Consider the following 16,624-nt stretch of genomic DNA (forward strand, 5'->3'; position numbering starts at 1 on the left):
TTTCTTCAACCTTTCAGCCCCGTTTCCTATTAACCTTCTCCCCTCTTGTCCATAATGTCCTTTCTATAAATAATCTTTTTCCCTTTAAATATTTGCTCTATGTTACTTGCCCTTAAAACACTCCAGCTAGGTCTCACATACTATCACTGTTCCTTTTGTATTCTGTCGGCATATTTTACTATTTATAGAATCGTTAAAATCAAATAATGTTTTTATTTATTATTATTCTGCTACAAATATCTTTAATTTTTTGGGCCATACAAGAATTCTAGAATTGTTCTTCGTTTTACATCAGACTGTTAACTTTATCATGAACATTTCCTCATAGTAACTCGGAAGATTTTTTATGACTTTTTACAAACGTGTTCGCTGGCCCTCAATGGTTCTAAAACATTTTTAGTCTTTGGCTTTACCCTTATTCCATTTTATTTATTTTATAGTTTTATTTGCTCTACCCCGGGACATTTCTAATATTCATTTTTGTAAACCTGTCTTCATGCCTTTTTCCACTAGAAAGGAGGTACCCCCAAATAAGTTGATATAATATTTCAAACGCACAACTTAATCCCTCATTGTCTTTTGCTCAGTACTTCCTTCACTCTGTAATCTTTGTTCTTCCCTCGAATTACTTCGTGTTTCATTACCATTCAACGGTTGATTTTATAAAAACAACGAAAACAGTAATATTATTTTGTAATGCACACGAAACCACCGTCGTTTGTTGGTTGTAAACTTCTGCAAAGCGCAAGACACAAGATCTTTTTGCCTAGCAGTCCCAAACCACCGTCAATGTTTTACATTCTGAACCCTAATTGTGTGTGACGAAAACAAAATTTATTATCAATTATTCTAGTTTCCAACCAATTTGTCCAAATTATCAATGTAATTTTGAAGCCCTTTTCTTCCATAGTTTGAATTCTTTAATTAGAATCAATTAAAACATAGAAGCTTGTAGGCCTACTATTAAAGGTTGAATTCTTCCACGATAGCATCGTTCGATGTTTCTATTTCCTTTCAATAATGCAATTTGCATTAAGATTTTATGTTTGTAAATAGTTACTTTACCAATGTAGTTTGTACTATGATAATGTGTATATTGATTTATAAGAAACATCACTATAAGAAAATATATAATGGGAACATATAAGGTGGAATCAGGCTCATGATTTAGACAAGCCAATAGTGTCAAGTTCAGCTTGGTGCCTAGTACCGCATCCTTCCAGAAGATAATAGACTTTTTATGTCCTTCTTAATGTTCTAATAAAATACCAGTAAACAATTACCCATCTTTATGGCCTAACTATCTAACTGAATGACGTCATTCCAGGAATTGCCAGACTTTGTGATGATATTCGGGAAATGATAGGCTTTGCTCCCGGTTTCTACTGGAGGACATGTCTCCAGTACTTCGCGCCTATTTTCATCGGGGTAAGTTATCAGTTTACGTCGATTACAGTATCTCTCTCTCTCTCTCTCTCTCTCTCTCTCTCTCTCTCTCTCTCTCTCTCTCTCTCTCTCTCATATACATGCATTGAACACACAAACTATTGACCACATATTTTGCATACATGCACACACACATATGTTTATGTGTATACTTGTATATTCATATATATATATATATATATATATATATATATATATATATATATATATATATATATATGTATGTATGTATGTATATATATGTGTGTGTTCAGGTGTATGAATAAATGTATAAATATATCATCTAAAATAGATTATACGTTTGCAGCAGATAATAGGGTAGCTGAAAATCTTTATTTCATGAATCTGAAAACATAATTGTTTTATTTACTGATAATCTATGGCTCTACAACTGTTCTTATTATTGAACAGATATGTCTAGTTAAGAAGGATGATTATGATATTCTTGGAATGGAATTCATGATAATTGAATCATGATAATATGTTACAAAAAGTTTTTTGAGTTCGCCTATCCTCTGGGTAAGTAACTTTAATTTGTAGAGATAATTATTAGTAACTTCATATCTCAAGTCCTCGCCTTCACCGACACTTTAATGACGAGATTTCCAATTACATATTGAGTAGCAAGTCTATCCAGTAACACATCAACTTTTAAGGAGTAACAGGTCTATCCAGTAACACATAGACTTTTATAAAGTAACAGATCTGTCCAGTAACACAGACTTATATGAAGTAGCAAGTTTATCTAGTAACACGTCGGCTGTTACAAAGTAGCAGATTTATCCAGTAACACATCGACTTTTATAAAGTAACAGGTCTATCCAGTAACACGTCGACTTTTATAAAGTAACAGGTTTATCCAGTAACACGTCGACTTTTATAAAGCAGAAGATCTATCCAGTAACACATCTATTTTTATAAAGTAGCAGAACTATCCAGTAACACATCTATTTTTATAAAGTAGCAGAACTATCCAGTAACACATCTATTTTTATAAAGTAGCAGAACTATCCAGTAACACATCTATTTTTATAAAGTAGCAGAACTATCCAGTAACACATCTATTTTTATAAAGTAGCAGAACTATCCAGTAACACATCTATTTTTATAAAGTAGCAGAACTATCCAGTAACACATCTATTTTTACAAAGTAGCAGAACTATCCAGTAACACATCTATTTTTATAAAGTAGCAGAACTATCCAGTAACACATCTATTTTTATAAAGTAGCAGAACTATCCAGTAACACATCTATTTTTATAAAGTAGCAGAACTATCCAGTAACACATCTATTTTTATAAAGTAGCAGAACTATCCAGTAACACAACTATTTTTATAAAGTAGCAGATCTATCCAGTAACACATCTATTTTTATAAAGTAGCAGAACTATCCAGTAACACATCTATTTTTATAAAGTAGCAGAACTATCCAGTAACACATCTATTTTTATAAAGTAGCAGAACTATCCAGTAACACAACTATTTTTATAAAGTAGCAGAACTATCCAGTAACACATCTATTTTTATAAAGTAGCAGAACTATCCAGTAACACATCTATTTTTATAAAGTAGCAGAACTATCCAGTAACACATCTATTTTTATAAAGTAGCAGAACTATCCAGTAACACATCTATTTTTATAAAGTAGCAGAACTATCCAGTAACACAACTATTTTTATAAAGTAGCAGATCTATCCAGTAACACATCTATTTTTATAAAGTAGCAGAACTATCCAGTAACACATCTATTTTTATAAAGTAGCAGAACTATCCAGTAACACATCTATTTTTATAAAGTAGCAGAACTATCCAGTAACACAACTATTTTTATAAAGTAGCAGAACTATCCAGTAACACATCTATTTTTATAAAGTAGCAGAACTATCCAGTAACACATCTATTTTTATAAAGTAGCAGATTTATCCAGTAACACATCTATTTTTATAAAGTAGCAGAACTATCCAGTAACACATCTATTTTTATAAAGTAGCAGATTTATCCAGTAACACGTTGACTTTTATAAAGTTGGAGATTTATTCAATAACACGTCGACTTTTATAAAGTAGCAGATCTATCCAGTAACACATCTATTTTTATAAAGTAGCAGAACTATCCAGTAACACATCTATTTTTATAAAGTAGCAGAACTATCCAGTAACACAACTATTTTTATAAAGTAGCAGAACTATCCAGTAACACATCTATTTTTATAAAGTAGCAGAACTATCCAGTAACACATCTATTTTTATAAAGTAGCAGATTTATCCAGTAACACAACTATTTTTATAAAGTAGCAGAACTATCCAGTAACACATCTATTTTTATAAAGTAGCAGATTTATCCAGTAACACAACTATTTTTATAAAGTAGCAGAACTATCCAGTAACACATCTATTTTTATAAAGTAGCAGAACTATCCAGTAACACAACTATTTTTATAAAGTAGCAGAACTCTCCAGTAACACATCTATTTTTATAAAGTAGCAGAACTATCCAGTAACACATCTATTTTTATAAAGTAGCAGATTTATCCAGTAACACGTTGACTTTTATAAAGTTGGAGATTTATTCAATAACACGTCGACTTTTATAAAGTAGCAGATCTATCCAGTAACACATCTATTTTTATAAAGTAGCAGAACTATCCAGTAACACATCTATTTTTATAAAGTAGCAGAACTATCCAGTAACACAACTATTTTTATAAAGTAGCAGAACTATCCAGTAACACATCTATTTTTATAAAGTAGCAGAACTATCCAGTAACACATCTATTTTTATAAAGTAGCAGATTTATCCAGTAACACGTTGTCTTTTATAAAGTTGGAGATTTATTCAATAACACGTCGACTTTTATAAAGTAGCAGATCTATCCAGTAACATATGGACTCTATTTTTCTCAATTTCCTTCCAGATAATCATCATCTACGGCTTATGCAACAATACTTCGTTATCATCTGAAAACCCAAAGATCTTCCCGTGGTGGACTGATCTCATAGGATGGACCATGGCAGGCTCGTCCATGATTATGATTCCGTTTGTCGCCATCTATAAATTCGCAAGGACACCTGGCTCACCTAAGCAGGTGAGTTTCACATGAAAAGGAGGGATTATGTCATGAGATAGATAGATACTTGAAATTACTTGAAAAAGTAAATCATTTCCAGCTTTTTTACAATTGACTTAATCCCTGAATGTTTCATTGCTCTACGATTAAGATTGTGGCCAGGAATATGTTCACAAACAAACAAATACACACACACACAGAGGGGGTAAAACATAACCTCCTTCCAACTTCGTTGGCGGAGGTAATAAACTTTTCATGTATATAGTTAATATCAAGTAGACGTTTCATGATATAGATTAAACGGCTCTAGATAGGAAGCTCAACGTTTGAACTGAACTAAAACTACTATGCATTTCAGAGGCTGACAAACACCATTTTTTTTTTTTTTTTTTTTTTTTTTTGCAAATATTTCTTACTTAAATGATTCATTGGATCTGCATGATATTTCAGCACACTACTTTTAACAGCCCGAAACTACTTTAAGTGGCAAACATATACCATATTCCTGTATGTGTTATGTTAGGAGTTTAATCGTGAATAATAACAAAAATCTGACTAGTCATGTTGATGCATTAGAAGAAAACTGTGGCAATTTCTCTCTGTCTCCCCCCCCCCCCCCCGCCCATAACAACAACTTCCCAAACCATTCCGTAATTACCCTTACTTTGATCTCCCTTTTCTCGCCCTCTTTATCACTATCGCCTCCCTCATCAATCTTGGGTCCCTCCCTCATTTTCCTCACTATATTATATGTTAGAATGGTTTGTAGTTGTAGATGCACAGAGATGATTATTTACTACAAGTGTGATACTATTCTTTCCCTGCATCTTCTTTCCACTGTTATCCCTACATTAAGGGGTTGGTTTCCTGATGCACCGTCTTCAGTACCATCTGTCAAAAGGATCCTCCTCCACCAAACCTCTTCTCTCCATATCATCCTTCACCTTATCTCGCCATCTAATTCTCTGCCTTTCTCTCTCTCGATCCTCTCCCCCTTTACAGGTTCATCCCAAGCTCTCCTCACTCCCTCCCCACCATCTATCCTCAACGCGTGCCCACACCATTACCTCTGTAATCTGCATTACGCCTACCATTCTTCCTATTTCATCATTTCGCAATCTTTCAGGTAGTGATATTCCCATAATACATCTTATTCTCATCTCTGTTCTCTCGAGCTTTGCTTCCATTTCTCATCTTAGAGCCCATATTTCCAATCCATACATTGACACTGGTCATTACTGCACTATAGATCATGACTTTTAGGTTGATTCCACTTCCTGCAAGTTGCTTTTATCCTATTCTAAACTTCAGCCTCACATTCTTCCTCCTGACTTACAGCAGATCCGAAGTATCTAAATTGTTCCACCTGTTTTATAACCGAGCCTCTATCCTTCCCGTACCTTCCTTACTGCTCAACATAGCTCCAGTCTTATCCCCATTTACTCTCGAGCCACCCCTCTCCAAAGTCGCTTGCCAATGTACGACACTTCTCTATAAGTCTTCCTCATTTTCATCAGTAATCACCAAATCATTTGCTTGTAGCAACTCCCACAACTTTTCATTTCTGATCTCTTCACTTAAAACATCTATGACACCACAAATAAAATCGGGCTTAATGCTGACCCCTAGTGTAGTCCAAGTCTAACTTCAAAGATTTTTATTTCTCCAACAGATATTATTTTAGTCCTTGTTCTTTTGTACATCATCTCTACCGTTCTAACCAACTTCTCTGGGACTTTCCTCTTCCTCAAGCACCAAAATATCACTTCTCATGGTATTCTATCGTAAACCTGCTCGAAATCTACAAAAGCACAGAATTTTCCCTCTAGCCTCTTTCCCTGTAGGTACCTTACTATAAAGAGGGCATCCACAGTCCCTCTCCCCCTAATGAATCCATACTGCTGGTTCCCAATCTTTACAATCTCTTTCAATCTCTCATCTAGTACACTCTTAAAATTTTCAAACTATGCTCTTTTGGTTTTATTCCCATGAAGTTACCATACTCCATGACATCACCTTTTTGCCTTAGTATAAATACCCTTAGACTCTCTTCCTAGTCTTTAGGCATTATTTCCTCTTCCCATATTGCTCTTAATAAATATAGCATCCATTCTTCCCCCTCTGTAGATAGTATCTTGACAATTTCAATTTGAAATTCTGATGGACCTGGTGCTTTACCATTTTTCATTTTACTCAATGCTCGCTTCACTTCTATATTCCGTATCTCTATTACTGACCCCTCAATCCTTCGTGCTTCTCCGAGCTCCTCCCCTCTCTCTCTCTCTCTCTCTCTCTCTCTCTCTCTCTCTCTCTCTCTCTCTCTCTCTCTCTCTCTCTCTCTCTCTCTCTCTCTCTCCAAGTGTTAAAGAGACTTATAAAGAAAGTCTACATCAATCAACACATTCCATCAAAGAACAATAACAAGTCCAATATGGTGAATATGCTGATTGATGCATTGGGAAAAAGAATGCCAAAATGGTGTAATACGTGTAAGATATGGTATTCCATTAATAATCCTCAACAACTGATTAGAAAATGTAATGCCTGTAATGTTCCAACACCCCCACATGTGCTGAAATACAGCAAAAAAATAAAAAATAGAGACACAAAGGTATTCTGCTCAACATGCTTAGTCTGGATAGAAAATATAATTAAGTCGAGACTAAAGCTGCAAATAGTTGAAGAAGAAGAAGAAGAAGAAAAAGAGAAAAATGAACAGGATATGTGTAAGGATGCAGAGGAAATCATTGATATAACTTATGATGCCATCCAACAACATACTTATGAAGAAATAAATTATCAGATGTAAACAAATAATAGACCCAAGAGACTCTACCCGGACCTACATACTTTTAGGGAAGAGCAAGAACAAGAAAAAAAAGAAAAGAAAGATATAGTCTGTAATAGGCTGAAAAGAGGGAATTGCAAATTTGGCGAAAGATGCTACTACAAGCATCCAAAGATATGCCATAATTATGAAATATATGGTAAATGTGCGTATTTAGACGGATATGGAGACGAATGCAGAGATCTCCATCCAAAAATATGCAAAACCCTAAAAGAAGGAAAAGGATGCAGTTTCAACAAAAAATGTCGATATATGCATCCTGCAACTATGAATGAGAGTAAGAAAACTCAGCAAACTGAAAAGAAAAACAAAAATGAAACAAAAAAAGAAACAAAAAAGCAGGCCGCGTATATACCGCACTATGCACCAAAAAAGGCCTTTCAACCTAAATCTCCACAAATAGAGCCCAACTACAAAGAATGCATATATAATGCCAGGGGTTGGTGCAGATATGGGGATAATTGCAGGTTTACACACAAAAATAAGTATGAAGGCGAAAGAACAAATATTATGGAAAAGTTGGATTTTTTAATGGCAGAATTCCGAGAAATGAAGAAAAGAACATCCTATCAGAACAGGAAGGAAGCATGGGAGAATCCATATTATTACCAATATTAAATAATGGGAATGAAACACAAACCATAATAGTGATGAATGCACAGGGTTTAGTCACGAGTAACTCTAAAAGGAAAATAGAGTTCCTAGAAGAACTAACCCAAATTGAAAAAATAGATATATTAAATATAAGTGAAACATGGTATTCCCAAGAGACTGGCAGTGATGACCAGATAAAGGGTTTCCAAACTTATAGATCAGACAGAAAAAATAGGAATTAAGGGGGAACCGCAATATATGGAAGAGACATAAATCAAGGAAAAGTCTGTGAAAAATACAGCAACACAGAATGTGAATTGATTGCGGTAGAATTTGAATTTGAAAAACTAGTGAATATTGTAGTTTACAGACCCCCAAATACTAAGGAGTTTGACATAATAATAGAAAAAATAGATGATATATGTAGAAACCATAAAGACTGGAATATACTCCTATCCGGAGATTTTAACTTTCCTTTCGTGGATTGGAAAGAACGGATAGAAGAAAGTGGTTGTATGTATACATATAAAAAAGAGAGTAATAGTAGCGCAGAAGATAAGAGGCAATTTGAAAAGCTTCAAGATATGCTATTAGAACATAATATGCAACAAATAAACCACATTCCAACAAGAAAGGAAAATGTCCTAGATCTAGTATTTGTGAATGAGGTGAATTATGTTAAAGAAATAATAGTGTATAACACGGTAATTTCAGACCACAATGTCATAGAATTGATAGTTCATTCCAAAGCAAGTGATCACAGAATTAATAAAAGCACAAAACTTTGGGAAGGATATGGAAAATATAATTTTTACAGTAAGAATATAAAATGGTCAGAAATAAATGAAGAACTGAATAAAGAATAGAAAAATGTATTTATAAGTGATAATATACAGGTAAATACGGACATACTGTACAAAATACTGGAGAAAATTGTTGAAAAATATGTACCGAAAAAAAACAATAAACAAAACACGTGCATACCAAGAGACAGAAGGATCTTATTTCAGAAAATTAGAAAGTGGAAGAAAAATCTTGCAAAAGAAAAAAATGTGTGGAAAATGAGGGAAATAAAATGTAAGATAGAAAATGCAGAACAAAAGATTATACAGTCGAAAGAAAATGAAAAAAGGGACTTAGAAGAAAGGACACTTCAAAATATAAAAAGAAACCCCAAAGTACTTTACTCCTATGCAAAAAAGATGAATAAAAGGAGAATAGAAATAGGCCCTCTAAGAATTGAAGGACGGCTAACGAATGAAAAAAACGAAATATGCAACATATTAGCAGAAAAATATAAGAGTGAGTTCACGCCAAGAATTGCGAATGAGAATAATGAAACAGAAATGAGAGAAGAAAATGTTGAATATCTAACGGATATAGATATTAATGAAGCAGATATTGTCACGGCTATAAACGAAATTAAAAATGGATCGGCAGCCGGACCAGATGGAGTTCCAGCGATTTTGTTAAAAAAAAACTGCAAACACTATCGCGAAGCCGCTTGCAATACTGCTAAGACAGAGTGTAGATATGAGCGAGATATATGTTAAACATAAATTAGCTTATATAACCCCTATCTTCAAAAGTGGATCAAGACTAGAGGCAAGCAATTATAGACCTGTTAGTCTAACATCACATATTATGAAAGTGTATGAGAGGGTAATAAAAAAGAAAATAATGAACCATTTGGTCAAAAATAATTTGTTTAATATGGGTCAACACGGTTTCGTACCTGGAAAAAGTACACAGACCCAACTGATAGCACACTATGAAAACATATACAATAATATGATAAATGAAAAAGACACAGATGTGATCTATCTAGATTTTGCAAAAGCCTTTGACAAGGTAGACCATAACATATTGGAGAAAAAAATGAGAAAGCATAATATTGTGGGAAAGATAGGAAAATGGGTAAAAGAATTCCTGCAAAACAGAAAACAGATAGTGGTTGCAAATGACGAGAAATCAGATGAAGCCCAGGTAATATCTGGTGTGCCACAAGGTACGGTATTAGCTGCACTGCTATTTGTTATTATGATCTCAGACATAGACTGTGATGTTGAAAACTCCGTAGTGAGAAGTTTCGCCGATGACACAAGAATAAGTAGAGAAATTACTTGTGATGAAGATAGGAACTCACTACAAAGAGATCTAAACAAAATATATGAATGGGCGGAGATAAATAGGATGGTATTTAACTCCGATAAATTCGAATCAATAAATTATGGAAACAGAGAAGGAATGGTGTATGCATACAAGGGACCTAATAATGAGACAATCACAAACAAGGAAGCAATTAAAGACCTTGGTGTAATTTTAAATAGGAATATGTTATGCAACGACCAAATAGCAACACTGTTGGCTAAATGTAAAGCAAAAATGGGAATGTTATTCAGACACTTTAAAACAAGGAAAGCTGAACACATGATTATGCTTTACAAAACTTATGTGCGTAGTACACTCGAGTACTGCAATGTGATATGGTACCCACACTACCAAAAGGATATTGCGCAAATAGAGAGTGTACAAAGGTCCTATACTGCTAGAATAGAAGAAGTTAAGGACCTTGACTACTGGGAAAGACTGCAATTTTTAAAACTATACAGTCTAGAAAGGAGAAGAGAACGCTACATGATAATACAAGCATGGAAGCAAATAGAAGGAATTGCTGAAAACATCATGGAGCTTAAAATATCAGAAAGAGCAAGCCGAGGTAGATTAATAGTGCCAAAAAGCATTCCAGGTAAACTGAGAAAGGCGCACAGGACATTAATCCACTACGCACCAGCATCGATAATGCAGCAACTATTTAATGTGCTGCCAGCTCATCTAAGAAACATATCAGGAGTGAGCGTAGATGTGTTTAAGAATAAGCTCGATAAATACCTAAGATGCATCCCAGACCATCCAAGACTGGAAGATGCAAAATACACCGGAAGATGCATTAGCAACTCTCTGGTGGATATACGAGGTGCCTCACACTGAGGGACCTGGGGGAACCCAAACAAAAAATAAGGCAATAAGACAATAAGGCTCTCTCTCTCAGTATTCAATATTTTTTTTTTAAATATTCTCTCCATCTCCTCGTAATGTCTTCATTCCTATGCAATATATTTCCATTTCTATCCTTGGCTCCCAGTTGCCTGGAATCCTGTCTTTGCCTTTTTTCAAGTTTGAAATCTTATAGATATCCTTTTCTTCTTCCCTTGTCCCTAGCCTTTCATTTAATTGCTCTACCGCTCTCCCAATAGCTATACCTTTCCTCCTAGAATCTTCTTCCTCTTCTCTATACCGTTCCTCTGCACCCTGTGCATGTCTTACTTTCCAGTCTCTTAAATCCCTTCGATTTTCTTTGAACTGACTCTTGCACCTCTCTGTCCCACCGCCACTTTTGACACACCATATCCACTCACATTCTCCCCGCTAATTTCTCTGTTTTTATCCACCCAGATATATTCCTCTCTATTACCCTGTCCGCTCCCTAAGTTCAACCTTTACAGTCATCTCCCTCACAATCCTCCTAAATTGCTCACACTTTTCTCTTTTAAGGTCCCAAACCTTGATTCTTAGATCTCTTTCTCTTCTTGGTTTCTTACCTATCATTTTAAAATCCATCACTATCAGTATATGTTGTTTAACACGTACTTAGCCCAAAATTACAGTTCATCACTTTATTTTTGTCAGCTCATCTAACCAGGATGTAATCTATTTGGCTTTCCACTCCTCCACCTTCATAGGTTATCAGGTGATTATCCAACTTCTGAAACCAGGTGTTCATTCAAGACAATACAAACTTCTGAGTAATCTTTAATACATGTTCCCCATCATCATTTCTATTTCCAATCCCATGGCCTCCATTGACCTTAAATCCATCCCTTCTCTACTCCACTCTGCCATGTCTGCTCCTATAACTAACTTCTCCTCTTTCACTGTTCTATTACCTGTCTCAAACTCTTATCTAAATAATTCTTCTTTTTGTTCTGAGGGGCATATGCTAAAGTCATATTTATTATCTGATCCCCTAATATCCTTGTAATCTTTAAAAAGGCATAATTTATTCTCTTTACTATACCAATTTTCCCTTCAAGTTATTTCCTAATATAACCTCAACTCTATATATTTCCTCTCGTGACCAGTTGTAATAGAGCTTATACCCATTTCCTATCTTTCTATTTCCCTTTCCTTTCCATCTTGTCTCCTGCAAACACCATATCTCTCCTCCTCTCCATCACATCCACTATCTCCCTCAATCTTCCCGTTAGTGTACCGACATTCCAAGTACCTGGTCTGATCTTCCATTCTGTCACTAACTTCTTTGGCCCCAGTCGTGAACACTGCGGTACCCCTCATCCATTTATAACGCCAGTAGGGGGATCCTGACACACATCGCTTACAGGGATGCCATAACAGCATTCACATTTCTAATAGCATCAAGCATGGTTTATAATTTGGCAGAAGGTTTTTACGATCGCATACCCTTACAATCATCAACCAGTTATCGATGGTGGGATAAGCCTTTGACTAAATAGTCCAATAGCAAGGCAGCAGTTTCCGCAGTTGTAGGCAGCAGCTGTCCTTTTAGTTGCTTTTTACTACACGCAGGACTTAGGGTGTTAGTATTCTTACACCCTACCACAGGGCGCAAAAGGCTGTCCTGTATCCTAGGGGGGCAAAGGGACAACATTCTAGAAATTGTTATTGACTGTACCTCGGCAGTCAATGATTTATACCCTATCACTGCTTAAGTCATAGAGGGACCTCAGAGATGGAAGATCGGGAAATTCAATGAAGGCATGAACTGATTATTTAAAAAGGTAAAGAACGCATAAAGCAACCATAAACGATTTCATTGGGTTGGCCAAATCCAAAACTCACTTCATCGTTCTGATCGCCTTAGACACGTCGGTTATAATAGCCATTAACAACGGAATTATCCATTGCGTCCATGGTTGTTTGACACATTCTGGTTTTCATAAGCACCCTCCCATAACAGTAACTATATTAAATAAAATTACAAAGGCATTATAGTGTATCATCATCTCCTCCTACGCCTATTGACGCACAGGGCCTCGGTTAGATTTCGCCAGTCGTCTCTATCTTGAGCTTTTAATTCAATACTTCTCCATTCATCATCTCTGACTTCACGCTTCATAGTCCTCAGCCATGTAGGCCTGGGTCTTCCAACTCTTCTAGTGCCTTGTTGAGCCCAGTTGAAAGTTTAGTGACCTAATCTCTTTTGGGGAGCGCGAAAAACATGACCAAACCATGCCCATACGCACTCTTATTGACATATTATGTACGTAATTAAAATAAAAATCAGAAATTCAAAGAAGTGGCAGAGATGGTGTGACAGAGTGAAGAAGGAAAGTGATATTGGGCATTATATCTTTCAATAAACTCCTACAATATTAATATAGCAATATATTATTAGGTAGGGATGTTAATGTAAAGGTAGTGTGCTGAAATGTCATACAAATCTAATGATATGTTTAGGAGATATTTGCGTTAAAAACAGTGTTTGTCCGCCACTGAAATATATGGTAAAGACTAGAACGGGCACTCGGTTGAGTGCATACCTTCTCCTATATCATGTTGCATATCACAAGCTAGGCAATTTAGTTATATACATTTTGTCATTATTTTAATGCAAATCCGATCAAAATTGACCATGATAAGCAAAAAAAAAAGTAAAAAGTTTTTTACCTTGACCTTTGATCCAATCACTCCCAAATCAAAATATAGGTAATTGGATTGTGCACTCTTTGACACTAGTTCTATGCAAATCTGATAGAAAATAACTACGATATAGCAAAAATATTTTTTTACCTTTTTTGTGACCTTGGCCTTGACCATTGACCCTATTATTACCAAAATCTAATAAAATTGTCCTTGGATTATGGTCAACCATCCTACTAAACTTCATGTTTGCCCACGATGACCTTGATCATGTTGTATATCACAAGATATGCAATTTAATTATGCAATTTTGGCACTCGTTTCATACAAATCGGATAAAAATTGACCACGGTATAGCAAAATTACGTTTTTGACCTTTTCGTTATCTTGACCTTAACCTAATTGCTCCCAAAATCTAATCAAATTGTTCTTGGATCATGGTCAATTACGCCACCAAATTTCATGGTATTCGGTCAAATAGTTTTTGAGTTATGCGAATCACAAACACACAGACAGACATACAAAAGACACCCCTATCAAAACATAACCTTCGCAACGGAGTTGACGAAGTTAATAATAAATTAAATGAAATGCTTCTATAGAAAATCCACATGCGAAGCAAATCACCATTCTACATTCATTCCAGCGACTCAAGACGTTAACAACGCCATGGCGGGATCAGCAAGTGTCTGTTGGAAACGGCGTCAGAACAGAGACTAATCAAATCATCTTAAACTCGGACACGCCGGCACCAGATGCAGTCTAGAAGTCCTATCCGATCAAGCATGTAGGATATAAGAAGGCAGATTTATTACTTTATAGTAGGAGGAATAAGAGGGCCAAAACATTGATTAATATACGTTGTGGCCATCTTAAATTTCAACTGTTTTATTAGGTGGTTATTTGAAGGTTATTGAAATCGATAAGCACGAAAAAAAAATGAGTAAACATTACTTATGAAGTGAGAAAAGACGTTTACGAAAACTTGAGTGTAAGTAATGATAAAAATATTCGTCTTTTATGTAAGGTACATTACATCTTATAAAAACATTTTCGCTTGATGTTCCCAAGAGGAAATACTTGACTAAATGATGTAATAATACTGTAAAAAATGTCTTCATGAATAATCCTTTATTTTCATCCGCAGGTAACCTTTGGTAGTCTTCGCTGAAAATGTTGATTTGCTAAACTAGAACTACGTACTCATTTTCGCTGAAAATGTTGATTTATTTAAGCCTCTCTAGACCTACGTACTCATTTTCTTTCTTTTAAGGATTCATTAGATGTTTGTGGCCTCTCCCGAGGTCGTTGGACTTCCTGAAAGCCCAAGAGAAAACCAAGCATCTAGTCACCGCCTGGCCAAAAATCATTTACTCGCAGAGATGTACGCACATCATCACAGAACCGCTTTCTTCATGGCGTTTGTGTGTGTACTTAATTGAAGAGCCTTTGTAGAGGGAGAATTAACGATTGTGGATATATCAATACAGCTTTAAGCCTTTCAGAAACTTTGGAGATGTCTAGCCAAATAAGAAAGACAGTGACACTGTGCATCTTCACCTGGCTTAAGGTCTTTAACTCGAGATATTTCAGGCGCTGAAACTTGTATGATTAGCGGTCTGTTTTCACTTGCATTATATGATCATTTGAAATAAGCACACTAGTCTAACTTCTGAAAGGGTTGAAAATGTTCAAATAGTTTTGTATTGTTCCTCGTGACGAATTTTATGTACAAATTCCTCGGTGTGTGCATGTACGTAAGTGGGTGGGTATGCGCGTGAATAGAACACATGGCGGTATGTGAGTTTTGTTGATTTTAATCAAACTTCGATGTTCCTAGCTTAGATTTTTCATTTTGTGGGAAACGTAACCATTTCCCAGTCTTTTCTGATGGACAGGATGATGTCATTTGTTTGTTGTGAAATTAGACGTCAAGTGTCGTGAATTTTAATGTAACTGGGTATAACAATAACGATTATCATTATAAACACATCCTTGTGGATATATTCTACGTGTTTACCTAGCATAACCTTCGCACACACTGTAGTGGCACTTTGAATATTGGCTTACCCAACGTGATGGAAGGTTCTCGTGCTTTGGTTCCAAAATGTGCGTTAGGTATCTGTGTGTAGGTTTAGAGTACTGGTATGCTGTAGCCTATACACTAACAGACTTACGAATACTTCCCCTTGATCATTCTATAGTTGAGCGTTGTATTTCCAATACAGTTGATTAAGCATTGCAAACGCAATTAGATAAGACCATGCAAATACTCGTAGATTTGATAATCAAGTCCGACATGATATGTAAATTTTTGTGTATTCACAAAGCATCTATTCAGTTCCAGTTGACTTGAAACACGCATCATGTATCCAGCTTTTTATTTCAAATACAAATGTCTAGGCCTATACATGATTACTGTCAAATGATTAACGAACTTGTTTGTCTTCACTAACTAGTGGTAAGTAAGTAGTAACTCTTCGTTTTCTTAGACAAAAGAAAGACTTTGTTAGGGTCATCCGTACTTCTGTTTGTCCTCTGGGTTCCAACGACACCTTTAGAAACATCTATTCAATTAAAAACTGATTATAAGTTTACTTCCAATTGAGGTCGTGTTTTATAATGTCGTTGGTTGTATTTTGATGCTGATTGTTTATAAAAGATATTTGAATGTCAAACACAACCCCATATTCAATTGTATTTAGTATCTGATCAAAATAGGTATATGACAATAATAATGTTACAGTAATGCATTGAAGCACAGTATGAATATGACTATTGTATATGATAAGTGTGAGATATCTCATGTGATTTAATAAGTTTCAGTATATTATCTATGTACATAAACATTTAAAGAATTCTCGTGCCAAAGAAACTTCGGATGATACTTTTAAACTAGTATAGATATCTGTAGTTATATAGACGATGTTTTTTATGTATTAAGTACGTAAATTGGGTTTTGTATAAGCTCCTTTAATGTTAAACAA

The 16,624-nt window shown here is 35.2% G+C and overlaps 1 protein-coding gene across 2 annotated transcripts in view; it reads left to right on the top strand.

The window, feature by feature from the left end:
* The window catches only part of DAT (Sodium-dependent dopamine transporter), a 285,224-nt gene extending 270,539 nt beyond the window's left edge, over positions 1-14,685 (top strand). For both annotated transcript variants that reach the window (XM_068378502.1, XM_068378501.1), the window contains exons 12-14: positions 1,327-1,428; positions 4,361-4,531; positions 14,284-14,685. In XM_068378502.1, the coding sequence (XP_068234603.1) occupies positions 1,327-1,428; positions 4,361-4,531; positions 14,284-14,403 (393 nt within the window). In that variant the 3' untranslated portion in view covers positions 14,404-14,685. The remainder of the gene's footprint in view (positions 1-1,326; positions 1,429-4,360; positions 4,532-14,283) is intronic.
* Positions 14,686-16,624: the final 1,939 nt, after the last annotated feature.

Source organism: Palaemon carinicauda, chromosome 8 (assembly GCF_036898095.1).
Source record: "Palaemon carinicauda isolate YSFRI2023 chromosome 8, ASM3689809v2, whole genome shotgun sequence".
In the NCBI taxonomy this organism is placed as follows: domain Eukaryota; kingdom Metazoa; phylum Arthropoda; class Malacostraca; order Decapoda; family Palaemonidae; genus Palaemon; species Palaemon carinicauda.